This window comes from Drosophila mojavensis, unplaced genomic scaffold (genome assembly GCF_018153725.1).
Source record: "Drosophila mojavensis isolate 15081-1352.22 unplaced genomic scaffold, ASM1815372v1 contig_74, whole genome shotgun sequence".
NCBI lineage: Eukaryota > Metazoa > Arthropoda > Insecta > Diptera > Drosophilidae > Drosophila > Drosophila mojavensis.
In genome coordinates, this window is record NW_025318899.1 from 22,189,883 (window position 1) to 22,208,582 (window position 18,700).

At 40.3% G+C, this 18,700-nt stretch overlaps 4 protein-coding genes across 5 annotated transcripts; 3 read left to right on the forward strand and 1 right to left on the reverse strand.

The window, feature by feature from the left end:
* Window positions 1-37: 37 nt before the first annotated feature.
* Window positions 38-985, forward strand: LOC6583307. The gene has a single exon (XM_002008941.4). The coding sequence runs from the start codon at window positions 166-168 to the stop codon at window positions 745-747; it is 582 nt and encodes a 193-aa protein (XP_002008977.1). The 5' UTR covers window positions 38-165; the 3' UTR covers window positions 748-985.
* Window positions 986-1,034: 49 nt separating this feature from the next.
* On the forward strand, window positions 1,035-11,083 carry LOC6583308 (B-cell CLL/lymphoma 6 member B protein). Its single transcript, XM_015162808.3, has 5 exons — window positions 1,035-1,649; window positions 6,115-6,336; window positions 8,302-8,625; window positions 8,683-9,692; window positions 9,747-11,083. Exons 2-5 carry the CDS (start codon window positions 6,160-6,162, stop codon window positions 10,186-10,188), a joined length of 1,953 nt encoding a protein of 650 aa, XP_015018294.1. The 5' UTR covers window positions 1,035-1,649; window positions 6,115-6,159; the 3' UTR covers window positions 10,189-11,083.
* On the reverse strand, window positions 10,760-14,727 carry LOC6583309 (actin-interacting protein 1). Its single transcript, XM_002008943.4, has 7 exons — window positions 14,575-14,727; window positions 14,115-14,236; window positions 13,431-13,521; window positions 12,729-12,992; window positions 11,621-12,675; window positions 11,412-11,562; window positions 10,760-11,350 (listed from the first exon to the last, which is right to left on the reverse strand). Exons 1-7 carry the CDS (start codon window positions 14,606-14,608, stop codon window positions 11,241-11,243), a joined length of 1,827 nt encoding a protein of 608 aa, XP_002008979.1. The 5' UTR covers window positions 14,609-14,727; the 3' UTR covers window positions 10,760-11,240.
* An 875-nt stretch (window positions 14,728-15,602) lies between these two features.
* On the forward strand, window positions 15,603-18,455 carry LOC6583310. 2 transcript variants are annotated; one of them, XM_002008944.4, is made up of 4 exons: window positions 15,603-15,653; window positions 15,742-15,947; window positions 16,012-16,267; window positions 16,330-18,455. In XM_002008944.4, exons 2-4 carry the CDS (start codon window positions 15,903-15,905, stop codon window positions 18,210-18,212), a joined length of 2,184 nt encoding a protein of 727 aa, XP_002008980.2. In that variant the 5' UTR covers window positions 15,603-15,653; window positions 15,742-15,902; the 3' UTR covers window positions 18,213-18,455. The 2 variants fall into 2 exon arrangements, with proteins under 2 accessions (XP_002008980.2, XP_043865332.1); XM_044009397.1 differs by lacking the exon at window positions 15,603-15,653 and having other exon boundaries at window positions 15,695-15,947.
* The last annotated feature ends 245 nt before the right edge of the window (window positions 18,456-18,700 follow it).

Here is an 18,700-nt window from a genome sequence, read left to right on the forward strand (position 1 = left end):
TTAAATAGATAAGTTTTGGCAAAAGAACAAAAACCGTACACGTTTTCTTGATAACAATGTTGATATGGGATTCATGACCTTGAAAGTAGATATATAAAGGCAAGAGAATTTTCAAAATTATAGCAAACCGAAATCAGCAAAGAGCCGCTCAAGCTGAAATCAAATATGAGTCAACAAGCAAAAGTCTTTGAGGTGATCTGCCTGCTCGTCCTGACTGGAGGACTACGTCCTTGTGCTGCGGAAGTATTTCAGCAATGCAACAACGTGGACGTGGATACATTTGTTATGGTCATCGAGGATTGCACTAGCTACATCTACTGCAACGGCGAGGACTCCTTCAGGGACAGCTGCCCAGAGCAAACGTACTTCGATGCCCAGGCGCAGGAGTGCGCCTTTGACGATACGGGCATTTGCTTGAAGGCGCAGGAGGCGACAACAGTTGCAGCAGCAGCGGCAACAGAAGCTGTAGATGCGACAACTAGTGACAACTCCGACGGAGTGCAGACTGATGCAGCAACCGATGCGCCCACCGATCCAGACTCGGAGCAGGAGACGAAGCCAGCGGGCAATAGGCCGCACTGCGACTCCACGGGCGATGGCTACCATCCGCATCCACAGCGCTGCGAGTACTACTATAGCTGCATCGCTGGCTACCTGACCATAGTGCGATGTCCCTACAAATACGGCTGGGATTATGCGCAGCAGCAGTGCAGACCCCTGCCGGAGGCGCGATGCTTCAGCTTATAGAGCACATAGGATCCATAGACTTAAGAATAGTATTGAGCTAACCCAGATTTACAAGGCAACTGTGCGAGATGACAATAATAAATAAGTATTTCTGGCATTCTAATGAATTGAATAAGTGCAGTCTGTGAAGGGGATTTGGCCCAGCGGCGCTGAGCGCTCCAATGCGCTTCCATTTGTATTTGTCAGCCGTTGTCAACATAATTCAAATCTCAACAGCAGGTACCAAAATTTATTTTTGTAACAATTTTAGTTTTTTTTTCCTAATTTCTTTTTTTTTTTTTGGCGGCTGCTTCCACATTTTTATTGCAAATTAATAATGCACACGAATTGCGAGAAATTCGTAAGAGTGTGAGTGTGTGTGTGTGTGTGCTTGTGTGTATTTTGGTGGGCATGTCAATTGTGTCTCGGGTAGCAGATGGACTACGAGCTGATGCTCATTAATGTGTATTATGAATTAACAAATGTTTTGATTAACTAAATTTTGTAGCAGCCAATTAATTAAACAACAAATTTGTGAGTACAAAACTGCAGCAATTTCTCTTCAGCTGGCTTCGTCGAGCTGCTGCTCCCTGGCTGCTGGCTGCTGGCTGCGTGCTCATTAATTAGAACATGGAACCGACAACGATGCTGTTGATGAGATTGAGATCGTTAGAGGAGCAGAAGCAAAGACAGCCAGAAAATACGACGAAGGCGACGACGACGACGAGCGAGAAATCAAATCAACAAAACAAATGGCAACGGCGACAACAACAGCAACAACAACAACAACATCGAAAGGCACACAGCAAAAATTGTCAAGAGATGGACATTCGAAAAATAGAAAATCTCCAACTAAAACCGAAAGAATTGAAACATTTTCGGATATTTTCATTTCAGATGCGAGCAGCAAACGGTTAACAAAGGTGCGCGCTATAGCCAAAAGCTAAATGCTAAAAAGAAAATCAGACTACATTTTAAGAAAGTCTACGCGATGAAAACTCACACGAAAACTGCGAAACAAAAAGAAAAACTCGTGTTGTTATGGCATGCAAGGATATAAAAAGGATACATCAATAATTTTAAAAAATTAAAATAAAAGTAGTAAATGTAAAAAGAAAAAAAAAAAAAAATCAAATAATTCATGAAAATGTGTTTAGTGCACAAAAAACAATTGTTTTTAATATTTAATGAATAATGAATAAAATTATAGTACAACATAATCATTAAAATTATTTAAGTATATCAAAAATAATAATAATAATAATAAAACTATATATAGAAATATAAAAAGTTTATCAAGCGCGTGGCAAGCAAATAAAAATATATGTAAATAGCAACAAATAATAGTTAGCCGAATATTAAATACACTCATGGATACTAAAATAAAAAAAAAAATAAATAAATAAATAAATAAAAACAGATTAATATTTACTCTAGCTTGTGTTATGTATGTGAAAAGCAGCTTAACTAATTATTTAATGAGAAAGTAGGCCTAAAAAACCAGACTAAGAAAGGACGGATTGAGAGGCCGTGAACATCATCTCTTGTTTGAAATAGTTAATATACAAAATATATAATAAAGATAAAAAAAATTAAATAAACAAATATAATTATAAAACAAATGTTTATATATGCAATATATAAATATGTATTTAAAACAAAACAAATTAACTATAAATAAAAAATAATAGTAGAAAATATGAAAATATAAATCAAAAATATTAAACAACAAATATATTAATAAAAGTAAAGTAGAAAATTTAAATGTATATTGCAAATTTTATTGAGTTCAATTTAACATATTTTTTAAACAAATGAATATAAGAACAAATACTAAATTAAAAAATTAAAATAAATAAATTTATAAAATAAAAATTCGTGTTGTAAATTTTTTACGGCTTTGGAATTATTTATTTTTTTAATTGATCAGATCCATTTTTTTTGGTGTGTTAATAAGAAACGCAAACAAAGACTGTTAAATCTATTAGATTTGAAAGCAAGTGTATATGAAATGTGCTATTAAAAATCTGCGTAATCAAAAAAGAATATATATATATTTCTATATGTATATCCTATAAAAAAGTATACAAAAAAAAAAAAAAAAACAAAAACTAATTTAGTTAAATAAAAATTTGTCTCTCGCACTCCTAACTAGAGGATTAAGTGGACTGTTTAGTAATTTTTTATAAAACAGAAGAGAGGCAAATCAAACTACAAAAAATATTTGCAAACATAAAAACTTGTCAAAGGCATTAAATTCGTTTTTATCGTTAATAATAAACACGAATTTTCGATTAAGTGGAGAAAAACACAAGTAAAAATGCCGACAGTAGAAAATATTCAAAAGAAAAGTTTATGTTTAATAAACCAAATTGGCAAGAGGAAAGCATTAAACAAAAAGTTCGTGTTTGATTCGATGACAAATTGAATTCCAGACGAGAAATACCCTTAGGTCCATTTGGACCTAGGCCTATAAATAATCTGCCCGGGTAGTGGCGAAAAAAAAAAGCGAAAAGCTGGACTGACTCAACTAAAAAAAAAATAGATAAAATATCAACATAAAAATCATAGAAAATATTCAACAAACAAAAATTCGTAGACAAAAATTTATGCGCGTCGCTTTTGTTATGGAACAAATGAAAATTAAAACCATGCAGTAAATAATATATATAAATAATAAATTGAGAAAAAAACGAAATCCTTTTGGTGTTTCTATGGAATGACAACGCGGCGTATGAGCGATTATGTGTAAAATATTACGCATCAACGCGTACCCAAGTGGAATGGAATGGAATGAAAGGGGTGGGGGAACAAGGGGCGAGGAGCAAAGGGTGATGATGAAATCACGAAATCACTTGACAAAGACAGCACTTGGACAACAAATCAAAATAGACAGGCTGGCGAGAGCGTTTAGCACAGTTCTTGTGGCGGCTATTTAAAAATACATACATAAGGCAACTGAAACTAATTTCGGAATATATCAAGTAAAAACTGAGCAAAAAATAAAAGAAGAAGCAACAACAGCAAAAAAAAAAATGCCAAAGAGTTACGGAAAAGACACTTTCTGTGTGAACGAGCGCCAAAAAGGCCATACCCCAGGCCAGGGCGTCCTTCTTCCCCTCCACCCCCATCCCCCATCCCCCATCCCTTGTCCGCTTTACGGCTACCCTGGCTCTGGTATTCTTCTGCCTTCGTCGCTCAATAGAAAAATGCTTAGATGCGATTTTCACTCGCTGTGCACATAATGGAATGAAGAAAATTCCGTCTGTCGACAACAACAACAACAAATCGCATGCTGGGCACCAAGCAGCTAGCAAAGATGTCGTAGTTGTCACTTTCGGGGCCTCCAATGAGTTGCAGTTTGCGATTCTCTCACAGTTTGTATGTTATGCACGCCCGATGCACACACAAAAATAGCCCTCTGACAAAAGTAGTGGGTTACCCATCCAATACCACCACCACCACCACCACCACCACCACCACCACCACCACCAACAATCAACACTCGCAGCCAGCACTAAGTAGTTTTGCATGGCATCTAGTATAACCGCAATGGCTAAACAATGGAAATTGGCAGATTTATAGCACAGCCCAGAAACCCACAGATCTAGACAGAGATAGCCATATTGCCAGGCCAGAACGAATCACATAAGAGATCAGAGACCAGCCGACAACAAATCTGAGTGCTAAACGAGCAAATACCCTGTAGTCAGTAGTTGCTTAAGATAAATCACTATACAGCATGGTTGGTATATCGATATTATATAGAGTTCCTGTACGAATGTATGTGTGTAAAGATACCGTAGGGTCAGTCAATTAATTGATATAAATAATCCCATTCGAAGCCCCCGGTTCTATAATAAACAAATATAAAATATTGTTATTTTTCGATTTGTATAAAATGATTGTAGCCCTCAGAGTTACTGTAATTTAGGTATTCTTTGATACATATTGTTAAATTTATGGTAATATGAAAATAAGCATATCGATATTTATCAACTGGTATCTCCCCTATTAAGTAGAATGGAGCCAGTAATTGGAGAGTACTCAATGCCAATATATTAAGGTTCCACTTCTCATAATATGAATATATACATATCGATATATATATCGATTCGTATTGATTAAGGACACCCAACAGAGAGTCATATTATTTTTGATATTTTTTGGCATAAATTGTCCATTCAATTGTCAAAATAAAAATATATGGATATGTATCCAAGAAATATAATATCTATCGATTCTAATATATATAACGATATTTATTATTTTGGCATGCATACATTATGTCGGTAGATTTACTCCTGGACTACAGGCAAGCGAAGAGACAGGCGGATAATCTGTTTATTTTTGTTGACGCTAATTAGAAGACTACAATAGAATGAGAAATATGTTTATTGGGGTGCCTCCTTCACCCTATTATACTCTTTAGTTACTCAATCTTAATGAGAACAGGGTATTAAAATGACAAAAGCAACAAGTTCAGCAAATTAATTTTATTTAAATAAATTTAATTTAATTGCCAGGCAAAGCAAGCGCTAAGCCCCTGCACGCTCAAACATCATCTCATAGCGTCACATCGTATATGTATGTGTGTGTGTGTGTGTGTGTGTGTGTGCGTGTGTGTTGCTATTGTTGCTGTTGTTGTTATCTCCTCCTCTTGGCATCTTTTATTGTAATTTAGCTTTGTCAACTGGGTCTCTGGCTATATTCACGAAATAACCTCTAGGCATATATGTAGAAGCCGCATGAGAATCCCACCTTGGAATGCATGCGAGTGCTGGCAGTTCAATTTCTAAGGGAAAAAGAAAAGCAGAATATAAAATATCTAGATCGTGTGATCTGACTTACTTGATAGATTCTTAAGTTAGTCAATTACTTATTTTTTGCCCCATCCCAAAAGCCCTTTGGCTGCTCTTTCTAGTACTCAAGCGAAATCAATTTCCGTGAATCGATTCAATATTTATGTTACCTTAAACTTTCCGTCTCCTGTCTGCTGTGTCTCTCAGACATAGCCATGTCACATTTGAGACGCACACAGGTTCAACTACATCACAGCTATTCATATCGTGGCTAGGCATACCGTGGCGTATGAGTAATATGCCAAATGCTACGACACAATACGTATACGCCGCGTGCACGCCTCGGGCAGCCGCGAGAGTCGGCATAAAGATCAACGCTCTATAAAGAGCACTCGGCGGATCTCTTAGCGAAAGAGTGTGAGAGAAAATGTTCACAAAATATAAACAAATAAAAACGACAGCCAGACAAACAAACAAATTATGAAAAGAAAATAATCGAAACGAAAATTAGGATTGCAAAATGCGCGCGATTTGACAGCGGAAAAAATGCAGCAAATACTAAAAGGATTCTTAACCTATCTTACAGAGCCTTTTATGTGAGGGACACACGGGCGCACAATCTTCATGAATTATGGAACATGTAAACCCAACAAATACGAGGCAACAGCAACTGCAACTGCAACAGCAACAGCAACAGCAACAGCAACGCCAGCAACAGCAACAGCAGCTGCAGCAGCATCAACTGGAACAACAGCAACAACACAGCGACAATCAGCAACAATTTTGCCTGCGATGGCATAATCATCAAGTGAGTAGAGGATCAAATTATCAATTATATTTAAATGATAAGTAACACTCGATATTTGCATGCATTCGTGAATAATTAAAAATGCAAATTGTAAGTTTAGTTATTTCGCTTTTGAAATGTTTTAGCTTTAATTTATTTGAGCAGTTTTCAGAGATTGAAGGGATTAAAGGATCTGTAGCAAATTGACTACGAAACTTAGCGATTGATTATCTTTAAGGTTTGCATGACATTTTGTTTAAATATAATATAGACACAGGATTTAGATAGGTCTCAATAACACATGCATACAAAATGATATACAAACTATTCCCATCGTGTTATTTCAAAAGTGTTATACACAAACGATTTCTATAGTTTAAGCATTACATTTCTATACAACACAGTGTAATTATTTTCTGTTATATGCTATATAATAATGTTTTCTTTTTATTTGCTAGGGTTCTTATATAGTGTTAAACACAAACTATTTCTTTGGTATCATCCACATTCTTATAGTATTATACAAAGTATTTTCAAAGTGTCATACAAAAATACAATTCCATAGTTTCACACTATTTTTATAGTGCTAAACATGAACTACTTTTATAATGTAAACAAAATATTTTGCAACTATTGTACTCACAAATCCAAAGTGTAATACACAAAAGTAATAATGTAATAACTAATGTTTTACAATCTATATACTTTTAAATAACTACAATGCGTGAGTAACAGTTAAAGAGTATAAACATATATACATTTTGTAATGTTGTTATTTCTGTTAACTTGTTGAATGAATAGAATGCTATATAACACTTAATGCTTTGTATAACAAATTGTGTATAACAAATACAATATATTATAATAAAAGAATGTGATAGTAATATTAACGAAATAAATATAATAGATTAAATTGATATTTACAAAAGTGTATAATACTCTGTTAATTCTAGTGCATATAATCCATCTTACTGTTATACACATTTGTTATATAAACTCTTCTATAGTGTTACACACATTATTTTCATATAAATCTTCCATGTTATCAATCAAAGAGATCTTTTCCGAGCCATATTCCCCAATGTATTCTGCTTTATGATATATCTATGTTATTTATCAAGAATTCCCAAAAGTGATTTGCACTTTGAATTTCCAATCGTCAATTCAGCTTGCTGAATGAACCATACATTAATAATACGGAACGTTCCGTTGACTTCAGGTGCCGTTAATTCCGAGCTACTTAGATCATCCTATGATTTATTGGCTCCAACGGCCGCTGGCCCCGCATCTTAAATGAATATAAATGAATGTTTTTAATAGACATGGTCAGCATGAGCCAGTTTGTGCGGCGTATTAGCCAAAGGCTTGGCCTCGCTCGTAAAATTGACTGGACATCGTTCAGAAGAGGCGACCAAAGAAATGTCACCCATCTATATATAGGGTAGATAGATATAATGTATATATGTATGTATATATATATCTGTGTATATATTCTTATTCACACATAGTTTTCCGCATTTCATATATACTGACAATTTCGCTGTTGGAGGGAGCACAGGCAGTCGACCACAAAGCTGTCCAAAATAGCCAAAAGTCAAAAGAAGAAAAACAACAACAACAAGAAACTAGAAAAATTGTCAAATAAATGAAATGCTCATTGCAATTGCCAAAATCCAAAGAATTTTTACTAGCAACTAAATCTAATTTCGAACGCGACGCAGTTGCAATTAATGCTCAGCTGCCATTAAGTGTCGCCTGCTGCATCTGCTCCAAATGTTTTCCGGGCCCCTAGCCTAGGGCATCGAATCACAATTTTAGCCAGCCAGCCAGCCAGCCAAGTAGCCAGCCAGCCAGCCAGGCAGCTGGCCAAATCTACTCTATACTATTTATAAGATTAGCTGACCCAATTGCCCTCGACTACAACGAGAACTGCAGATTGGCAGCATTTGCAACTCATGTCTCGATTCCACTGCCTCTCGATTCCAGACCAGCTTGCTGAGCACTCTGCCGGTGCTGCTGGACCAGTCCCAGCTGACGGACGTCACCATTTCGGCGGAGGGGCGTCTGCTGCGCGCCCATCGCGTGGTGCTCAGCGCCTGCAGCAGCTTCTTCATGGAGATCTTTCGCGCACTGGAGGCCAACAATCATCCGGTCATCATCATACCGGGCGCCAGCTTCGGCGCCATCGTCGCGCTGCTCACGTTCATGTACTCGGGCGAGGTGAATGTCTACGAGGAGCAGATACCCATGCTGCTCAATCTGGCCGAGACACTGGGCATCAAGGGACTGGCCGATGTGCACAATAATAATGTAAATATATATCCATAATCCCTGCTGATCCATGCTCATCTTCCTTGCTCCTTTCAGCTACCCAAGACAGCGAAAAGCACGCCGAATGCCTGCATGGAGCCGGCCGGCGTGGACAAGCCACTGGCGTTCGATGCCACTCCGACACCATCGCCTGCGGCCACGCCCACGGCCACACCCAGAGCCACGCCCACGCCCGCAAGTACGCCCACGCTGGGCATGTCCAATGCCACGCTGCAGGCGCCGCTGCTGGCCAATAAGCTGGGCTCGCCCCTGGAGAATTTCTTCCTGAAGTCGCTGCAGTTCTATCCGAATCTCTTGCCGCAGCCCCTGAACTTCTCGCAGACGGCGCTGAACAAGACCACAGAGCTGCTGGCCAAGTACCAGCAGCAGTGCCAGCTCTATCAAAGCAATCTCGAGGAGGAGGAGTGCTACGGCCAGGCCAAGCGCCTGAAGACGGGCAGCGGCGGGGCGCCAGGAGGCGTCAACAATTCACAGAAAGACATCAAGCGCATAGACAAAATCGTGGAGAATCTGAGGACGAGCAGCAGCAGCAGTAAGTCGCCCATGGAGTGCGGTGCTCCGAGCTCGATTGTGGCCACGTCACCAGTGACACTGGCGCCACAGGCCATGTCCCACTTCTCGCCCCAGCTGCCCGTGGTGAAGACGTCGCCCAGCTACAGCAACTCCCTGAATCCCGCCGGCCATCTGTACAGCGGCGCCAAGCTGCCGAGCTATAGTGCCGCTGCCACGCCCACAACGGCACAGCAAGCCGCCCAGTCGCACCTGGCCAGTCCGCCCTACATAACGCCCGAGGATCACGTCAAGCTCCAGCAGCACATCGAGCAGTACGCGGCCTGCCAGCGCGAGGCGGCGGCTGCTGCTGCGGCCGGCCAATTGATCAGCACCAAGTCGGAGCCGAATCTGCTGTCGCTGAGCGCCGAGAAGATGGTGACGCCCAGCAAGCCGCCATCCAACTCCAAGCTCTATGCCACCTGCTTCATCTGCCACAAGCAGCTGAGCAATCAATACAATCTGCGAGTGCATCTGGAGACCCATCAGAATGTGCGGTAAGAGCAGCAGAGATTTCAAATGTCCAAAAACTGACTCCGAGTCCCTTTCAGCTATGCCTGCAATGTCTGCTCCCATGTGTCGCGCAGCAAGGATGCCTTGCGCAAGCACGTCAGCTATCGGCATCCGGGCGCGCCGTCGCCCTGCGAGAACGAGGCGCGGCGCAAGCGCGTCACCAAGCTGGCAGCTCAATCGATCTCCGCCAGCGCACCGACGGCGACAGCAACCAGCGGCGACATGGCTGCGGGCGAGGTGCCCAGCACAGGCTCCGGCTCCGGCTCTGCGCCTGGCTCCGGCTCTGGTCCGGGCTCGCTCTCCGGCAATCCGTATCTCTTTCTACCCAATCAGTTTCAGCTGGCCGCTGCAGCAGCTGCCGTAGCCGTGGCCGAGTCGAATACGGATGTGGCGCACGAGGGGCCCGTGTCCTTGAAGAGTGTAACTCCTGTCGCTCGCAATGGGGAGGCAGGCAGCGAGACGGACACGACAACCATCTGAAGCAGCGCACATATATGCTTCCTCACACACACACGCATGCACACACACGCACATACACACGCTCACAAACACGCTCTCACTTGAAATTAACCCCACCATCTTAGACCCGGCTGTGATACTTAGCACAATTCGTCGATTTAATTTGAATTTATTCTCTCGTTAATTTTAGCGCCATTTGTTAGAGTTTCGCTTGCACTTATCGATAGGCGAGTACGCTTCGATAGGTCTGCAAGTGGTGGCATCACTGTCACAGTTTGAGGGTGACACGCGCTAACAGTTTGGGCAGCACTGAGTGCAGGCATTCAAAACTGTTTGCGCGAGATCAGAAACTGTAATATCGCGAGGCTTTCGTTTTACCTTCTACAAAGACCAAACACACACACACACACGGACACACATACACACGCCTACACATTCTAATAAATTAAGAGCACTTTTTATAAATATTATAATTATATATACCAAGAAAACACGCACACACACATGCACACAAAAAGACAAGGTGAAGACCTACAAAAAACCAACAAGCAAAATAAATTTTAAGCCACAAAAAATACACAATATGTTGATGTACTCTTATTTTCATGCAAAAACTAGTTTATTTCATTTCATAATACAATAATTTACGTACGCTGGCGCACTTTATACATATGTTTAAACTGTATTTCAGTTGTATAAGTATCAAAAAATTTGTTTAAAACACATACAAGCATAATGAAGTGGGTTTGGGTTTAAATATTCCAGTGTTGCGAACAGAAAAGCTTTATCAATGATATGATTAGCTGGCAAACTTTTGAGCTTAAAATTAGAGGACTAAATGAGTGCATTATATAAATATCTAAATGTAAAAAAAACATGCACTTATATGAAATGAAGCTGATATCGAAGACGATGCCAAAATAGGAACTCGGCGGCAATTACAGGGGATTTTAAATGGATCTGTTGCTCTCCTCCGTTCCCTCTTCCTGGTTAAGTATAAAAATAAGCGCTGGCTGCGCTTTTTCTTATTTTTTGTTTTTTCTTTTCGTTGTTCTGTTCTCTTTTGGCATGGTTTAAATAGTTTCGACGTGCCACACTTTGGTGTTGCAATCCTGACCAGTGGAGATCACAGTATTGTTGTCCAGCCACACTAGGCGCGTAATTTGCGATTGGGGATGCGCATCTAAGCGAGGAATAAAATATATTTTATTTTATATAATGCAAAAGAGTTAATATTGGCTTACTCTTGATAATGGTGTGCTTGGCTGGATTGGTCACAGACCAAATAATAATAGTAGTGTCAAGCGAACCGCTGGCTACCAGCAGCGAATTGGGTGACCAGGCCACAGTGTTAACACGCGCATTATGGAAGCCCCATTCCTTGTTGTGAGCCGGCTGCAATAGCAAAAGAGAAGTTAGAGTACAGTTCTATATAGTAATAGCCATCTCTCACCTTATATTCCTCCACTGAGTACAGCACAACCTTGCGATGAGCATCACAGGCAACCAAATACTTTTGATCCGGCGAGTATGCGACATCGGTGACGGCGCCCAGATGCTCTAGTTCAGTCTTCAGCTCCAATGTGCCGTCTTTTAGTGCATAGATATGCAGTTTTTGGTCATCACCGCCGACAGCCACATCCAGAGTTTCAGAGTTTGTGGCTATGGAGCTGGCCTCGTATTTGATGGGCAGCGAGAAGATCTTCTTCTGGCCCTGCACCAGGGTGATGTCCTTAATGCACGCCACAGCGATTATGTTTTCACTACGCAAGATGGCCAAGCCGCGAGGCTGGCAGTTCAACTTGACCACGTAGTCCGTGTAGTTGTTGCCCTCGACGCTGAACTGGCGTAAGCTGTCGTCAATGCCGCACGTATAGACGAACTCGTCCCAGGCGGCGATGCCGTTTATCTGATTGCCATGACCAGTGCCGGTAACGCGATCGTTAGTGCCGTTACCGGAGTTCCAGTTGGTCACAATGCCGTCATGGCTGCCCGTATAGATAGTGCTGCGATCATCACTCAAGGCCAACACCGTAATTGGCTTATTGTGACCCTTGACCACTCGCAACGGTTTGCTGGGATCGTCCACATTCAAATAGGTAATGATGCCAGAAAGCGAGACGGTTATCAGGTGCTCCCCCTGCCACAGGCACGACACCTGCTGATCATCCACGGTATTGCCCATGACAAACTCGCTGATCAGTTCGCGCGACTCAACCTGCCAGAGACGGCAGGTCTTGTCGCCCGAGCAGGTGAGCAGCTGAGTGCTGTCCGGCTTCCATGCGACCGCATAGACGCCACCCTTGTGCGCTGGCGAGCCGAATTCGCCCACGAGATCCGAGCTGGTTGCATCGTACAGAAACACTTTGCCGTCAAAGCCCGCCGAGGCAAAGAACTTGCCATCCGGCGAGTAGCGCACGGCCTGCACAAAGCGCGAATGGTCCTGCTTAGTCATCTTAAACTTGAATGGAGGGCCTTCGAAAACGCCAATCGTGTTATCCTCGCTGCCTGCAATTCCACGGATTAGTCAAGCCGAATATATAATATATAAAATGGCATACCAGTCACAATCCTGAACGGTCTGGTCGGCTTAAAGTCCACCGAGTTGATGGGCTTGGACTGTCCACTGATTTCACCCACGGATGTGCCCGTCTCGGACATGAAGACATGGCCGAACCGCTCGCGTCCCTCACCTACAGCGACCATGCGCTGATTGTCCGCAGACCAGCTAATGTCCTTGATGGGTCCTGCGATCGGCTGGAATTCATTCTTCAGCAAATGCTCCTTGTTGACTGTATCCCAAATGCGAATCTTGCCCGAGGCATCTGCGAGGCGATAAGAGAATATCGTGAGTGGACGTCATATTATGCATACATTGATATATTAGGTGTAGTATAAAAAAAAGCACATTTCTAATCAGTTTTCCAGTAATTCCAGTTAGGTACGTATGTAAAGATAAACGATTGTATGCAAAGCAAGATAACATCAATGGAAAAGCTAGATAACATTTACTTTAATATTCGGCTTTAGCTATATAAATATATATACATATATTGTATTATAATCGATTATAATCGAAAAAAAAAAAAAAAACTGTTCTGCTATGGCTTCTGCAATTTCTTTCATTATGCTTCAGTTCTTTTTGCAGGCGATAAGATATACTCCATATATGTAGTATGGTAATGTTGGATAGACAGCTGACGTGAGTCAGGGCCATATGTGTTGATGGTGATTTTTAAGGCTTCTTGCCAGTTGAGACTTACCGCCGGATGCAATGTAGAAGCCGCTGGGCGAATACTTGGCCACATTGACTGCACACGAGTGTTCCGTGTAGACATCGGCAATCGCTGGGTTCTGGACAGGCGATGATGGTAATCGGAGCGTGACACGAGGCAAATCAAGAAAAGGCGCACAAATAAGAAAATTCAACAAATTAATAAATTCATATTTACAAACAAATTTGTTTGCGATGATGAGAATGGGGGAGGGGAGGGGAGAAGGAGCAGCAGCAACCACAGCGGCAGCAAACCAACATCATAATTATGTTGCGTGGGCAATGGAACAAGAGACAGATAAAAAGAAAGAGAGAAAGGGGGAGAGAAATAGGCAGTGTGAGAGCGAAATTTCTGTGTTTGTTTTTGTGAATATAAGCCGTGCCGGCTATATAGAAATATATATACACATACATACATACATACATATAGATATATGGTAAATAAATATAGAACAGCCAACACACGCACACTCACACTCGCACACACACACACACACACACACACATGCAAATAGAATGATCGCTGTCAAGTGGAAAATAACGCTTGAAAATTGCAGCTGCCGTGCGCTGTCCAAAAATAAAACAATATTTTCTTTTTGGAGCAGGCGTCTCATATTTTTGGTGCCCGTCATTCCTGCCCAATTCGAGATGATATCAAATGTTCTTTTCTTACCTCAATATTTCTGATTATCACCGAATTGCCATTGGTGTACAAAAAGTTCTTGCCCTTGGGATCGGAGCCCAAAACAATGGGTTGGCCACGTTGGGTGCGCGGCAGCGACGCATAGATATTTTCTGCAAAAAAAAAAAATTATCAAAATTCAAATCGAGTTTGAAAATCAATGTAGAAAATGTAAACTGCCTGAAGATAGAAAGAGAACAGGGTGCGGTCGGCCGGCGGTCGTTTAGCCGGTTTACTAAGCTATGCTTTCACCGGGTCAAGGGCTACTCCCCACTTCCCGCACTTTGTTTATCTAAACACCGCTCTGCGACGACGAATGCGTGAATGCCATTTATGGTCATATCAGAGTGCTTCCGCTGTTTTTACCGTTGCCGGCTGACTCATTTTCACCGTCGCTGCTGTCAGCTTTCTCAATACTTTTATGGACATTTTTTAAACTAATATAACTCACTGTTTTCGTAGTCGGGTTTTTGTGGTTGCGCCATTTCACTTCTTTTAGTGGTTTAATAGTTCTTATTGGCTCTGTATATATAGCAAATTGTGTTATTTGCACAAAAACACCCGCACTTGCACTGTATGAGACCAGGGATGTCGAACACTGTTGAATACATTCGTTGTTGTTTAGTTTAACAGCGGGAAGTGATTAACATTAGTCTGTAATGTTATTAATAGAATCAAATTGACATAAATTTTTTAATCCTTATTATTGTTATGGGCTAGGTGAATTAAGTTAACTATTTACGTATTTTATGGGAAATTTGCAGAGATAACTTGCTTTCGAGTTAAGCATCTGTTGATCATCCATCAATAGACACTAAAATACTATAACATGTCTGAAACGAGTACAGGCAGGCCGATTGAGACTATGAAAAAGGGACTGCTAATTTAACAGTCAAATGCTTAGAAATTTATGACGCGGGCTGATCATTGTATGAAAATGAAACTGCTTTGATTCGGTCATCTGTTACAAAAAATTCAAACGCAAAGTATTTTTTATTATATTATATCACTTTTTATTATTATTTTATGAGAGTGATGGCTGACGATGATGTCGAAAGCTCTAAAGATCTACTAAGATTCATAAGAGTCGTAACAATATCTTTAATTTTAAAGGCAGAACTTTCGCGCGAAATTTCAAATAGTTAATAGAATAAATAAAAGCATATGTACGTATTCTATTCTCCACCCCTCAATATTAATATAAATTTTATCAATACGCATACTAATATTAATTTCCGTAATAATATATAGCTCAAAATTGCTCTATTCTAAAATAATGTTAAAAATTCTAGTTGTGTAAAGTGTGCGGTAGAAACAAAGCCAAAACCACTGACCAGAGACACTAACCACTCTGGTTAGTGCCAGAGAACAGTGGGCAAACTATGTAAGTGCCTATCGAAATGGTCGATAGATATTTGAAAGTCAGCTGTTCTGTTTCGATAAATAATATTGTTTACATGTGTTCAATTAAGCGGGTTTAATATATTTTTATTTTTGTTTTGTTTTTTTAAATTGTTTACAACTAAAAAGGTAAAATATATTATTTTTGAATGAATAAATGAATTTAATAAAAATGCTACTTTCAACGCTTCGTATGTAATACACGATGGACAAAAAGAAGCATTCTCGTATTTATGGTTATTTGAAGCGTGGGACCACTCATATCCATTGACTGTTTACACTTATGAGCTAAAAATTAATGTAGTTTGTGCGCAACCCAAAATTTATGGAGAAGTAGGTGAAGTGGAAACCTTCTGCGCTCAATTAATTTGAGGAACGATGACACGAAAACCGCGGAAAAATTCGCATAATTCTGCGAGGCAGGTTAGTATATAATATATAAAAGTATATATAAATTGGATATTAATTATATTTTTTGATTATCTAGAAACCGAATGCAAAAAAAGTAACCGAATATCAGCCAGTCAAGAGCACATCGGGGCAATTGACAGAGGATGCGCGCCGGAGTCAAATTAGAGCTCTAGTGGACGCAAGTGTCCAGCGGGGAGAGTTGGCCAGCCATAACTATTATTTCATTGTGGTTAACTGCCTTTCTGGTAACCACATGCCCTTGGATCTGGCAGCTGCACAGTTTTCTCTAATTAATGGCCTGCAAAACATCCACTATACTCCGGTCGACCAGGGTAAACAGAAGATTGCTTTGATTATGTGTCCTCGTGACTAATCAGACGTGCTTTGATTTCAGCGCTGGACAATGATTACTTAAAAGGAATTCATGCAGAGTTGGTTGAGTTTCTTCGATTAAAATGTGATCCGGAGGATGAACTGCCACCTGTATTCACATTGCAAAGAAAAGCAGGAATTGCCAGCAAAGCCCTTAAGCTGCTCAATGGTGGGGAGGCTAGCCAGATTACTGTCTTGCCTATACAATTTCTTTGCCATGCATTGAAGCAAGCTACATGCAAGGCTGCCAAGTTGCCGCCTCCAGATTTTGATAATACCCATTTGCAGTTTAATCAATCGGATCATGGTTGGGATCGCCACAATCAAATAAATCTGTCAAAACAATTCTGTATATCCTACATCAAGCGTTGGTGCTTCTCATTTGCGAATTACATGTGCTCCGACTTAGGCATCAAGATGATACCTAACCGCCACATGCCCAGCGACCGCAATGATTCGGATGTTGAAGGATCTCCTGATCGTGCTAGCTCATTGGATGCGACAAAAGTAAATCAAGAGGCAACAGTAAGCTATGAAGAACATATAAATCAAAATGCCTTGGATACTCTGAATAGCCTCGACTTGGACAGCATTTTCGAAAATGACGATATTTGGGAATCAACAGAAGAACAGAATAGTTCCAGCATTCAAGTGAATGATCACAGTGAAAAGGAAGATATAATATTAGTTGAGGATGAAAATTTGGAAATAGTTCCGCCACCGCCACCGATTCTAGATCAAGCACTTATAGATGATTGTGCAATATTTAAACGTAGACCCAAAAAGCTTCAGATTGAGTCTGATAACAACGAAATCAAACATCAAGCCGAGGATAATAAAAGCGAAAAAACTGAATGTCGAACTCACACAAATACGAAACAGGATTATCAATGTTTGAATACAAACAGAATTAGCGGACTTCAAGAGCCTGTTGCATCTGAAATAGGCAGAGATGGATTATATCGCAATAAATGTCGGTCACCTATAAGACAAATGCATCAAAGACCAATCAACTGTCTTGGACGTTGGCGCTCTAGATCACGCTCCCGTTCGCGATCCGTTAGTCGCAATAGCCAGGACCATGGAAGATATTCATCATCTAGAAAAAGTAGACGTAGCAGATCTCGATCTGAAGAGGGAAATATTTCACCAAGTCGCAGATTACTCATAGATCGAAATGTTGGACGTGACAGAAAAATCTCACCTATCAGATGGCAAAAATATCATGGCAGTCCTTCACATAGTCCACGAAGACTAAATTGTAATATGAGCGGAGGTTATCGTAAAAGCGACAGAAAGAGCCGAGAGCAAAGGGAGTACTCGATTAGTCCCCCGTTAGGAGCAACAAACAAGTACTGTACAACCGAAAGACATAATTCTAGATGTGAAGATGTAAGCAATGATCAAAACGCTATACAACTTGCTCCTCAATGCAGCCGACCAGCATTTTCGGTTTCCCAATATTATCCACAGCATACAATAAATATACAAAACTTTCATATACATTCAGTTCTGAGTACTGAAAGGCCTGTAAGCCCGCAAGCTTCTAAAATACGAATACCTGTTTTAACGGCGGTTCCGTCTCAAATACCATCTCATATCACATATAACAATTTTGGATCACATTTAAGCTACAATCATGAAGCGTACTACGAGGTACAGCAGTCTATGGAGTACCAGCATTCACTGCTATCTTATTGTGAATTACGTTCTGGAATGAAAACAGTTGAGATGAAAGATCTACCAGAGAATGACTTACGACATCGCCTGAAAATGCGCAATGAGTCCTGGAGTCAGACGGATGATTATTCAGGTCAACAGAACCTTGCTCAAGCATACCAGATGTCAACTTGTCCAATGCCATGGAATAACGGATATGGGAGCAATTTTCCTAATAATTTCTAATAAGTTTTTTAATCAAATCTATAGATATAGATTTATAGATCATATACAATTATTACTAGAGGTCCTTCGATTGTATATATTTTATTTCTTATATATAATGAAAGAATCTTTAAATCAGATATCAAATCTTGAAACAACTGTTTTAATGGATATAGCCGACATTTCGTAAACTTTTGATGTTGCTTAACTGAAGATGAATGTTTTTTAAGTAAAGGCTCCTTTTACCAAGCCCGTATATAGTCATTTATAATATAATCTTATTATTTTTGTAAGTTTCTTTCATGGATGTTATGAATGCCTTTTTAGGAAAGCTATTATGATCTTACAAAGAGATAAAAGAGCTAATGAGCCTGCTCAGATTATGACCAAGAATGCTGAGCAATAAGTTTTCCAAGAACCACTACCCACACCATAGTATATAGTATATATTTGTAAGAGACCAATTTCAAGCCTCACAAATTCAGTTAAATATTTACTAGACTTAGGGG

What these genes read in the sequence shown, in the direction of transcription:
- LOC6583307 (XM_002008941.4), top strand. Translation starts at nt 166, where the DNA reads ATGAGTCAACAAGCAAAAGTCTTTGAGGTGATCTGCCTGCTCGTCCTG.
- LOC6583308 (XM_015162808.3), top strand. Translation starts at nt 6,160, where the DNA reads ATGGAACATGTAAACCCAACAAATACGAGGCAACAGCAACTGCAACTG. An exon ending in TGCGATGGCATAATCATCAA is followed by an intron (nt 6,337 to 8,301) that starts GTGAGTAGAGGA and finishes TCTCGATTCCAG; the next exon opens with ACCAGCTTGCTGAGCACTCT. An exon ending in GAGACCCATCAGAATGTGCG is followed by an intron (nt 9,693 to 9,746) that starts GTAAGAGCAGCA and finishes AGTCCCTTTCAG; the next exon opens with CTATGCCTGCAATGTCTGCT.
- LOC6583309 (XM_002008943.4), bottom strand. Translation starts at nt 14,608, where the DNA reads ATGGCGCAACCACAAAAACCCGACTACGAAAACA. An exon ending in ACCGTTCAGGATTGTGACTG is followed by an intron (nt 12,676 to 12,728) that starts GTATGCCATTTT and finishes GTGGAATTGCAG; the next exon opens with GCAGCGAGGATAACACGATT. An exon ending in ACTCAGTGGAGGAATATAAG is followed by an intron (nt 11,563 to 11,620) that starts GTGAGAGATGGC and finishes TTGCTATTGCAG; the next exon opens with CCGGCTCACAACAAGGAATG.
- LOC6583310 (XM_002008944.4), top strand. Translation starts at nt 15,903, where the DNA reads ATGACACGAAAACCGCGGAAAAATTCGCATAATTCTGCGAGGCAG. An exon ending in CGCATAATTCTGCGAGGCAG is followed by an intron (nt 15,948 to 16,011) that starts GTTAGTATATAA and finishes TTGATTATCTAG; the next exon opens with AAACCGAATGCAAAAAAAGT. An exon ending in CTATACTCCGGTCGACCAGG is followed by an intron (nt 16,268 to 16,329) that starts GTAAACAGAAGA and finishes CTTTGATTTCAG; the next exon opens with CGCTGGACAATGATTACTTA.